General features: G+C 22.6%; 3 protein-coding genes across 3 annotated transcripts; all 3 read right to left on the bottom strand. All coding sequences in view use genetic code 6, as the record gives it.

Annotated features, from left to right (window-relative positions):
* Positions 1-1,068: 1,068 nt before the first annotated feature.
* TTHERM_01009990 (AMP-binding enzyme family protein) lies at positions 1,069-3,268 on the bottom strand (the record flags this gene model as incomplete). Its single annotated transcript, XM_001017708.2, has 3 exons — positions 1,069-1,229; positions 1,299-1,543; positions 1,611-3,268. 3 exons carry the CDS (start codon positions 3,266-3,268, stop codon positions 1,069-1,071), a joined length of 2,064 nt encoding a protein of 687 aa, XP_001017708.2.
* A 658-nt stretch (positions 3,269-3,926) lies between these two features.
* On the bottom strand, positions 3,927-6,305 carry TTHERM_01009980 (AMP-binding enzyme family protein; the record flags this gene model as incomplete). Its single annotated transcript, XM_001017707.2, has 3 exons — positions 4,457-6,305; positions 4,157-4,401; positions 3,927-4,087 (listed from the first exon to the last, which is right to left on the bottom strand). Exons 1-3 carry the CDS (start codon positions 6,118-6,120, stop codon positions 3,927-3,929), a joined length of 2,070 nt encoding a protein of 689 aa, XP_001017707.2. The 5' UTR covers positions 6,121-6,305.
* Positions 6,306-6,758: 453 nt separating this feature from the next.
* Positions 6,759-9,971, bottom strand: TTHERM_01009970 (Myb-like DNA-binding domain, shaqkyf class protein; the record flags this gene model as incomplete). The annotated part of the gene is made up of 5 exons (XM_001017706.1): positions 6,759-7,131; positions 7,197-7,608; positions 7,839-7,910; positions 7,966-8,046; positions 8,771-9,971. The coding sequence occupies 5 exons, from the start codon at positions 9,969-9,971 to the stop codon at positions 6,759-6,761; spliced, it is 2,139 nt and encodes a 712-aa protein (XP_001017706.1).
* Between the last annotated feature and the right edge of the window lie 1,836 nt (positions 9,972-11,807).

The following is an 11,807-nucleotide window of genomic DNA, read 5'->3' as shown; positions in this document are numbered from 1 at the left end:
ATTCATTTATTGTTTTAAATTTGTATTTAATTAATCTAACTTCTACTTTTATTCTTCGTTTTTATTAATAAACAGAATAAACAAAATTTTTTTATTTATATATTCGCTCTCTGTTTTATTAAAAAAATAAATATAATAAATAAATAATTTTCATTACTATTTATTAAATAATGAATGAAATACAATATTTTATAATTAATTTTATGCCAATTTCATTAAGTCTATTGTTAATTTTGAAGTAGTCCTAGGAGTATTATTTGAGTTATTTAAAATTATTTGACACTTTTAGCTATTATATTATAGTATGGAAAAAATAACCATTTAATTGAGGGAATATTAAGAAATAAAAATTTTAAAATATATTTATTGATATTTTAAAACATTAAAAAATGGATAAATTAGAAAAGATATTTTCATGCAAATTAAGAGTTAATTTTATTATAAATTTACCTTATTTATAATTAAAAAATAAGTTAAAATTAAAAAAACTAGCTCATATGACCGAATTACAATAAAATTTAGTTTAATTTATTTTCTTTCAACACACTTTTAAGATACCATTAATCTTATATTAATTTAGAGAAGAAATTAATTTCTCTAAAACTTTCATCTTCTCAATTTTCATGATTATATTTCTTACAAATTAAACTCCATTTAATTTGAGAATATGTTACTATAATAAATTCTATTTAATTTTTCTTTACTGCTTGTATACTTTTTAAATAATATAAAATTCTCTTGTAAGGAAGGGCTTTGCAGATAATAAATTTAGAGCTTATAGAAAGTTTTAATAAATTTTAAAATAATTACATATTTCAATAGTACACATAAATAAATAAATTTTAAGATTTAGATTAAATCTTTTTAGCAAAATCAATAATAAAATTTTTTCAAATTTTAAACTAGAAGGAAGAATAATTAGTATTATATGAATATTAATACTTTAAAATTAAAAAATAAGAATTTCAAAATAATTTATTTAACAAAGCTAAACAAAAAGAGATATAAAATCATAATTATTAATTCTTGCTTTTTGTTAATTTCTATGTCTTGAATTTTTATCAAAATTCACTTTTTCTTAATTATTGAAGAAATAATTCTTGCATCCACATCATTAATGTCCTAATCATTCATACATTTATTAAAGAATTTCTCTATGTATTCTGCCTACAGTTATTCAGACTACAAAATTAAGAATTAACTTTCAAAATGACTCAATTTTTTATTTTCTAATTTAATTAATAATTTTATTAAAAATTAATAAATAGTTAGCTGAATTTAAAAAAATAAATAGCTACTATCAAAGTCATTTTTAGAACTTTCATCCCTCAGGTTAATATTTAAATAATCATCAGTTAGACCAACCAATTAGATTGCAGCTAATTAATCTCTTCTTAAAAGCATCATAATTGCTTTTTTCAAAAATATAATATCTTTGTAGATATTAAAGATATCTAAATGCTTCAAAGTTTCTTATCCTATCCCTTTAATTGATTTTGAATCAATACCTTTTGAAATTTCAAATTATTTTCTTCTAAAGATTCTATTTTTAGGTCAAAAAAATAATAAATAAATAAATTAATTAATTTAAAATAAAAAAAATATTTAACTTGAATTTGAAGATATAATTTTGAATAGTTTTATTCAAAGATCTACTATTAATTGCTTTCAATTTTTATGCTATAACACTCGAATTAAACTCTTTATTCGCAACACCTTTTTAAACACTATTATTGGTTTATGAATCATTCATAAAATGATTTTTATAAAATTAGCTCTTCTCATTCTTATAAATAGTAGATCTCTCTTAATCAAAAATTGATATTTGAGATTCGTTATCTATTTCTAGAATTTCACTTTTTCTACATAATCTAAATTAATATTTATTTTCAAGCTTACTTTATTGATTTAAGCTCCTTCTATGATTAGGTTTTACATTTAAAGTATTTGTAATTTAGTTTTCCTTTGATTCTTTCTAATCTTCTTCAGCTACTAGTGATTTTCCTAAAATAAATTAGTCATCGTTATTCAAATTATTTATTTAACTTTTTACCACCAAATCTCTAAATTTAGTTTAGAACATTGGAACAAATATATTATTTGCATTTTATTTTTCCTAAATTTCATCTTCATATTGATTGTCTTAGCAGTTATTTTGCTGATAAAAACATATATCATTAGTTTAATCAATAAACTTGTTATGTTTTAGTATTTATTCATTTTTTTCTTAAAACAAATTACTCAAAACGAGCATGAATAAGTCTTGGGTTATTAATTTTTGGGAGCAAAATTTACCTAAAAATCTTGCAATCATTACTATTGCTGCGACACTATTAACAAGAGCCAATATTTCAGTGATTGTAGGGAACTAAATTTGGAATTATTGAACAATCTCATCCATTTGAATAGAAATCTAGTTATAGGGACCTAATCCTGAATCTAAAGATTATTACCTGTCATAACTTTAATTTTATGAATCATATTAAATTGGTGAAGAGTGAGTCTCTTTTGTCTAAAATACTAGCCCTGAGCTTACTTCTGTTTATTGTTTTTAAGTAAGTACATTAGTCATAATAAACTAATTAGAAAGCAAAAAGGTGCTGATCCTTCTGTAATTTGTCTGCATTTACTTTGATGTTGTATTGTACTATTATACTTATAATTTAAGCTAAACAAAGCCGTATGCGCCATTGATCGCATCATCAATTTCTTATTAAGAAGCACAATTATTAGGAATTGTAGTCTTTATGCTATCTAAATCATGACATCCATATATGTTAATTTAAATTTAAGAAAAAATACTATTACTATTATCAATGACAAGCGTTTCATTACTAATTTTAGAAAAGTCTATGCACTTGTAGCTCTTAAGATTAGAATTAGTGCATTGAACAACATCTAGATTGTATAATCGTTAACTACCGCCATCTCCAGTAAAAAACTAAGCGTAATAAACTAAAAAAGTTTTATTTAGCTATTATTCTAACTAATCCATCGTATAAGTCTGATTGTAATTAAATAGAAACCCTATAAGATCCTGATTCATAGATATTTTTATCCTATCATTGACTAAAAAACTTTAAGATCTGAATTTAGGATCGATTTAGTTGTTAATTAGCTAATTAAATAAATAAACAAAGTATGAAACGATAGTAACAGCAGAGGTAATAGATAGAAAAATGCCTTAAACAGTGCCTTTCCTATATTATTAACCTCCTAAGCTAAAATAAAACTCAGAAGAAAATAAATCTAGCTTTAATATGTTCATTATTTAATACAAAAATTTTAAATGAACTTAAAACTTCTACTTCTTATTTTTATTTTATTATTTATTTATTTATCTAAATAATTAGCTTTTAAACCAAAAACAAACCAATACAAGTCTGCTATTTTGTTTTTTGTTAAATGAAATAAAATTTAAATAATAAAATAATGTTATTTCTCCATGGCATTTATAGGAGCGCAAAAGGGGATTTTATGCCCCTTTTATAACAATTTGATTGGTATTTCAAAAAGGATTAAATTTTTAGAAAAAATTTTGATGAGAAACTACGGTATATATGTATTAATTTTTAATCTAGTATAAAATTTATATTTTTATTTCTTTGTTATTTTTTAAATTTCTAGAAGAATCTATTCCACTAGACTTTTAATTGGCATATTTAATAGTTCAAATAAATTTATTTTAAGATTTAAATTAAAGATTTTAAGCAAAATAATAAAATTTTTTAAAATTATAAACTATAAGAAGAATAATTAATATTAAACGAATTTTTATATTTTAAAATTAAAAAATAAAGATTAAAGAATAATTTTATTTTACAGAATTTAAATTAAAAGATATTTAAGACCATAATTTAATTCTTGTTTTTTGTTAATTTCTATTTTTTGAAAAATTCAAAAAAATCATTTTAACATTCATTCATTCACTTTTTCTTAAATATTGAAGAAATAATTCTTGCATCCACATCATTAAGGTCCTAATCATTCTTAAATTTATTAAGGAATATCTCTATGTATTCTGCCTACAGCTCTTCAGACTACAAAATTAAGAATTAACTTTCGAAATGACTCAATTTTTTATTTTCTAATTTAATTAATAATTTTATTAAAAATTAATAAATAATAAGCTGAATTTAAAAAAATAAATAGCTACTATCGAAATCATTTTTAGAACTTTTATCCCTCAAATCAATATTTAAATAATCATCAGTTAGACCAACCAATTAGATTGCAGCTAATTAATCTCTTCTTAAAAGCATTAGAATTGCTTTTTTCAAAAATATAATATCTTTGTAGAGATTAAAGATATCTAAATGCTTCATAGTTTCTTGTCCTATCCCTTTAATTGACCTTGAATCAATACCTTTTGAAATTTCAAATTATTTTCGTCTAAAGATTCTATTTTAAGGTGAATAAAATAATAAGTTAATTTAAAATGAAAAATATATTTAACTTAAATTTGAAGATAAAATTTTGAATAGTTTTATTCAAAGTACTACTATTAATAGCTTTCAGCTTTTATGCTATAACATTAGAATTAAACCCTTTATTCGCAACACTCTTTTAAACAATATCATTAGATTAGGAATCAATAATAAAATCACTTTTATAAAATTAGCTCTATTTCAAAGTCTCGTTTTTATAAATAGTAGATTTCTCTTAATCAAAAATTTATCTTGGAGATTCGTTGTCTTTTTCTAGAATTTCACTTTTTTTATATAATCTAAACTAATGTTTATTTTAAAGATTATTCTATTGATTTATTCTTCTATTACTAGGCTTTGCATATAAAGCGTTTGTAATTTAATTTTCCTTTGACTCTTTCTAATCTTCTTCAGTTTCTGATTTTCGAACAGTATATTAAACATCGCTATTCGAATTAATCATTTAACTTGTTTCCACGAAATCTCTAAATTTAGTTTAGAAACTAGGAACAAATATATTATTTGCATTTTGTTTTTCCTAAGTTTCAAGAATTTCATCTTGATTTTCTAAATTGTTATTTTGCTGATAAAAACACACATCATTAGTTTAATCAATAAACTTATTATGTTTTAGTATTTATTCATTTTTTTCTTAAAACAAATTACTCAAAATGAGCATGAATAAGTCTTGGGTTATTAATTTTTGGGAGCAAAATTTACCTAAAAATCTTGCAATCATTACTATTGCTGCGACACTATTAACAAGAGCCAATATTTCAGTGATTGTAGGGAACTAAATTTGGAATTATTGAACAATCTCATCCATTTGAATAGAAATCTAGTTATAAGGACCTAATCCTGAATCCAAAGATTATTACCTGTCATAACTTTAATTTTATGAGTCATACTAAATTGGTGATGATTGAGTCTCTTTTGTCTAAAATAATAATCCTGAACTTACTTCTGTTTCTTGTTTTTAAGCATGTATATTAGTCATAATAAACTAATTAGAAAGCAAAAAGGTGCTGATTCTTCTGTAATCTGTCTGCATTTACTTTGATGTTGTATTGTACTATTATACTTATAATTTAAGCTAAACAAAACCGTATGCGCCATTAATCGCATCATCAATTTCTTATTAAGAAGCACAATTATTAGGAATTGTAGTCTTTATGCTATCTAAATCATGACATCCATATATATTAATTTAAATTTAAGAAAAAATATTCTTACTATTATCAAGAACAAGCGTTTCGTTACTAATTTTAGAAAAGTCTATGCACCTATATTTCTTTAGATTAGGGTTAGTGCATTGAACAACATCTAGATTGTATAATCGCTAACTACCGCCATCTCCAGTAAAAAACTAAGCATAATAAACTAAATAAGTTTTATTTTGCTTTTATTCTAACTAGTCCATCGTAAAAGTCTGATTGTAGTTAAATAGAAAGCCCATAAGGTCCTGATTCATAGATACTTCTATCCTATGATTGACTAAGAAACTTTAAGATCTGAACTTAGGATCTATTTAGTTGTTAATTAGCTAATTAAGTAAATAAGAAAAATAAGAAATGATAGTAGCAGCAGAGATAATAGATAGAAAAATGCCTTAAACAGTGCCTTTCCTATATTATTAACCTCCTAAGCTAAAATAAAACTCAGAAGAAAACAAATCTAGCTTAAATATGTTCATTATTAAAAACAAAACTCTTATCTGAACTCAACTTCTACTTTCTTTATGATTATTTTTTTTAAATAATTAATTAGTTTTTAATACTAATATCAAATAAAAATAAGTCTGCTATTTTGTAAAAAGTTTAATGAAATAATATATATATTTATGTATATATAGTAAAATAACGAAATTTATTACTCGATAGATAAAATTTTTGCTTCCCATTCAAAAATTAATAAATGTAATTTAATTTCTAGGAAATTCCTTTCTATTGATGAGTCGCTAAATAAAAAATAAAAATACCTTTTGATTGGTTTTAAAATTTGTCTTATTTGGAATCATTTTTATTTCTAACTTTTTGAATTAAATTTTATTTAAAGGTAGGATTTTATTTATTTATTTTTGACAAAAGTAAAAAAAAATTTTGAAAGAATTATTTCTTAAACTGGTTTGCTTTAATTAAATATGGAATTTGAATTTTCAAAAAGTACTTTAAAAATGAGAATTTATTTATATGTAAATTGAATAGGAATTTACGAAAATTTTAAATAAATAAAATAAAAAGAGAGAGATAAAATATTTATAATATTAAAATGAATGAATTATTATATATAAATATATATAATAACTTAATAAAATTATATTTAAATTTCAAGTCAATTATTAAGCTTTGCTTTTTTGCATATTTTTTTTCTTAAAATATTAAGCTTCTCTTCTTTTTATTCATCTTCATTATCACAGAGTGTAAATGAGCTTTTGCGTTATCTTAACAAAATATTAGGAAGTGTTTAATTTTAGCCGCACTAATTTTATTAATTGGAGTTGATTGTTGAACCTAGTATATTTTACCCAAAGAGGTTATTATTGCAAGGAGAAGATTAAATTTATGAGAAAATATTAGTTTGGTTTTAAAAGGATAGGTTTTGATCGTCATCGAGTTTTACAAATTAATTTAAGCGGGGAGACCAAATGTTGTTGTTAGAGTTTAAAGACTTTTATGGTTGATCAAATATTTTACCATACTTTTTCCTAATTAATAAGTTTGTTTAAAATATTAATAAACAATTATAAATATGTTAACAATTAATATTTACAGAACAAAGTTGAAGAAACTTTCATAATCGGTTGGACGGTCAGAGTCTTAAACAATACAGTTTTAGAGATTGTTATTTTAATTAAATATTTATTTAGTAGGAATTTTTTTATTATTGTCACATATAATGTTTTTTTTGCTGTTATTGACAATCTCCAAGCTCGAATTGTTTTCTTTGTTGCTTTGATTTTCTTCTCCTTTTTACTTGCTTTAGAGTATTCTATTTGAGTTACTAAATTCTGATTAAGAATTTTAAACTATCAGTATAGGTATATTTTCATTGTTAATAGTTTCATTTGTTTGTGATTATTATATTTCAGCCTATTTGTTAATACTTGAATATGCATTTAAAAATTGAACTGCACTCTACAAAGTATTTATCTATTATTGCAGCTGAATATTGTTTTAGACATCTAATTTTAATAAAATTTATTGAAATATAAAATATTTTTCAAATGTAAAAATTAATGATTCAAAAACAATTTCTTTGTATTTAAAATATCCCTTTATTTTAAAAATTTAATTTATTTAGTTTGAAAGATCTACAAAGTATTTTTTTTTTTGACAAAGATTTTTTGATAAAGAAGATATTGTTTTTTCAATCAATTTTTTTAATAGACTATTTAATAATTAATTATATTACTATTTGATTAGAGCAATTGCTTTTGAAGGTTTAGAGTCAATTAACTATACTGATTTATGCATTCGTTTAAACCTATTTATTAGATACAAATTTAAAAATGCAATCAATCTTTAAATCTCAATCTTACTTTGTGAGTTGACAATTTGAGGTAGAGACTCCTTAATTTTTTTAAGGTCTTCATCTGTAATTTTTTGATCGTCGTCTGACACTTTTTATAAAGTATTTTATTTAAATTAAAAGTAAAAATCGAAAAGCAAAAAGTAAATATAAAATTCAAAGGAAAAACAAATTAAAAATTCATATGTTATAAAATTCAAATGAACTAATAATACATTTGTAATACAAAAGAAAGAGAATATTTTTCTTTTTAAATGGAAAAATATTTATTTTTTAGAAAAATATTTTCTTATTTTTTACAATCAACTCTAAAATATTATTTTATTTTTATTTTGAAAACAAAATTCTTAAAAAAATAAACTAACTTCAAATAATTTCATTCTATTTAAAAATTTGAGATTTGTAAGCTTGCGCATTAATTTACAGATTCCGCAAAATGAAAGATTAAAAATGAATGTTGTTAATTTTTGTCTTTTAAATATTTGAGGGTTGCAAAGTATCAATTCAAAATTTAGATGGAGTTAATTTTGGAGCAAATTAGATATTATTAATTGAATTTAAAATGTAAAAGTAATTAATATCCAATCAGTAGCTATTAAAATTTAAACTGATTAATCATAAGATTTTAACTAATTGAATGTATCTATCTATCTATCTATTTATTTATTTGATTTCTTATTTCTTTTATTTGATTCTAAGAGAGAGATATATATATAGATAGATACTAATTAAATTGTGATGGATTTAAAATGCAAGACATTTTTGCCAAAATTATTCTTAAGGGGGGAAAATACTTTAATAAATAAAATGTTTACTCATAGTAAAGTTGCTCGCAACTGAGTCAGATCTGTTTCTTAAGGAAATAGAGGGAACGAAGGATGGAATGTCAAAGTTTGTTTGGTTTATATCAGATTATTATTATTGAAGATTAAGATTAAATTGAGCAGACAAAAAAGGATCACTTTAGGTAGGTTTAGTAAGAATATGAACAGGGTTTTATTATATAGTTTGGTTTAAGCAAGGGTGGCTTTAATTTATACTTGGTGCAGAATTAATAACAGAATTCTAAGTAGGAATACCCAAGGATTACTAGGCTGCTTGCAAAGAGGCTTCTATCACTTACCCTATAAGGAAGTTTTAGTCAATTTATTATTATTATTGCTGCTGCTATTATTAGATGTTATTGAGGATGTTCTTGGCATTATTTTGATTCTTTTCTCCAAGTATCTTGGTTTAATTAGAGTTATTGCTGTGTTGTGATTGTCCCAATAAGTAAGATTAAGATTTTTTGGAAGTTCCTTGCATTTATATTTAAGATAAAGTATTTACATTTTCATTATTTATTTGGTTGCTTTATTTAGTTGAGCTGCTTGTATTTAAGCTTATTAATAATCCGTGCTTTTTGCTATAGTCTCTTTCTAATTTATTGAAGAATTTTTAAGCATGTGAACGAATCTAAGCTCCAGTTCTTGATCCTACATGCTCTTCTACTTTCTTCCAATTTTTTCCATATAGAGAAAGTCCTTCTACAAAGCGCAAGTGCTCTTCCTTCGTCCATCTTCCTTGGTTTCCATTGTTTGAGTTTTATGTGGAGGCATTCCCAGAAGCATTTTGTTTTGGATTGTTGTCTTCTTCATCATTAAATTTCATAAGCTGATCAATATTTACAGCAAAATTGAAGTCGCTGATTACTCCAGTCTATAGGTTTGACTACTGAGTATTATCTATTTAAGAAATAATTTGCTAGGTAGAAAAGCTATTGTTGGTAGGAGTAACAGTCTGCTAGTTAGATTAAGGAGATGGGCAAGTTTAGAGACTCTTTGGATGCGATTCAAACGAGCGCTGAATTTCTAGCATCTCTTTCTTGCAATATTCTTTAATCATAGCATCAGAGTTAGTGATTTGACGATTAGGCTGTGATTGTAGTTGCTATTGCTGTTATTATTGTTGCTATTGCGAGCCAGTCTATGCAATTTACAAGTATTGGCTAGAGTTGATCAAATTGTCTTAGAACATTTATTTTTCAAAGTTTTTTCAGGAGTAAATCGTACTATAGGAAAGAAATGGTTAAGAAAGGATTGAAGTATTTCTTGAAGCTAGCTGTCTATTTTGTTAAGGCAGTTGTTTCTCTTTAGGTATTTTTGAAGATTATTTCAGTTTTTTGGTGAAAAATACAGCTCTCTAGTCTGATTGATTTTTTGTTTGACTGTTTTTGTTTCTACTTTTTCTTGTTAATCTTTACTTTATTAAAAAACTTTGTTTTTTATTTGTTTATTTTTTTTTATGATTTCAGAAGATAGATAGATAGTATTTGTTTGTTTTTAATAGATCTCTTTTAGTTGAAAATATGATCGTTATAAAATGGGTATTTATTATTTATTTATTTGTATGTATGTATGTATGTATGTATGTATGTATTTAATAAAAAACAAAATGCGCTAACTTTAATTATTATTATTAAAGTAGGAAAAATGAATGTAATAAAGCATGAATAGATAGATAGGAAAATAAAAAGATAGATATTATGCATTCATTTTTTATATATTAAATATATGAGCGAGTGAGTATCTTTGATATTAAAAACATGTTTGATTCGCTAACCTTCATTCAATTTAAATTTCTAATAAAATATTTATATTTGAATCTTTTTTAATTAAATTTTTTCTAACATCTTTCTAGTAGAACTTAATATTAATTAATTAATTAATTTCATCTATTTTTAAATAACAAGGCTTTTTCTGAGCCAATTAATTTTCCTTAGTTCGCCAATCTTCTTTTTTGGTAATTAACTATTTTTTTTGTAAATTGGAATAATCTTAATTTTTTGCAGATAAACTAACCTAATTTTCTTTTGAAAAGCTATAAGCTCATTTGTTCCTACATGTTTATATTTTTTGATTGATTGATAATAGATATATATATCTTTTTAGGGGATTAATTAAAAAGACCGTTGAAAAATCTTACAGATAAAAAGATAAAAAAATTAATATCCTTTTAAACATATTAATCAAAATCAAATAATCTAATTTAGGCAAAATTTTGTCTAAATGATTATTAGCCATATTTGATTTTGCTTTTTTTAAACATTTTCTTCTTTATTAGTTAAGCAGTATCGAAAGATATTAATTTTTATAAATTAAATAAAACATTTTGAGTAAAATTATATGTAAATATTACATAATAGCAAAGTAATTTTTGAATCTTAATAATTCTGATAAGCATGTCGAAAGATAATTTTATTATTAAATTTTATCTTTTAACAGAGAGAGAGAGAAAGATAGTCTATGATTACCATTACTTTATGAATTTCCCTACAAATCATAGATTTAATTTATAAAAATTGAAATCAAATTAAATTACATAGCAATTTGAACGTTAAAACTTTTAAATCTTAATTAATTTCTTAATTAACTGATAGAGTTTTTGATGTAATATTTACCTGTTATTAGTATTTGAATAAATATCTGTTCAAAATAGATATGATAAAAATTAAATACTACACTCCTCTAATTAAGATTTAGCAAAATACAAAAAGTCAAAATACTTTTTTAAAAAACAATCTTAGAGTAGTAGAATTACAAATAAAAAAATCAAATGTAATTATCATAAATTAACTTATTTAATAATTTAACAGCTAGTTTCCAAAAAGAGAAAAAGAAAATCTTTATCTTATAAAAATCAAATTATTTATCAGTAGAAATGACTTTTTATTGTTTATAATGAAATAAAATTATTGCTTACCTGATTATTATTAACTATAATTTATTGGATTGCTCATTTTTTAATAAATTTTCATCAATTTATTTGTTTATTATCTTAAATATTTAGTGATTTCATTTAATCTTATTGTAA

The sequence above is a fragment of the Tetrahymena thermophila genome, assembly GCF_000189635.1.
Source record: "Tetrahymena thermophila SB210 genomic scaffold scf_8254608, whole genome shotgun sequence".
Taxonomy (NCBI): domain Eukaryota; phylum Ciliophora; class Oligohymenophorea; order Hymenostomatida; family Tetrahymenidae; genus Tetrahymena; species Tetrahymena thermophila.
The sequence above is the reverse complement of the archived record's forward strand: the minus strand, read 5'-3'. Positions and strand labels throughout refer to the sequence as shown.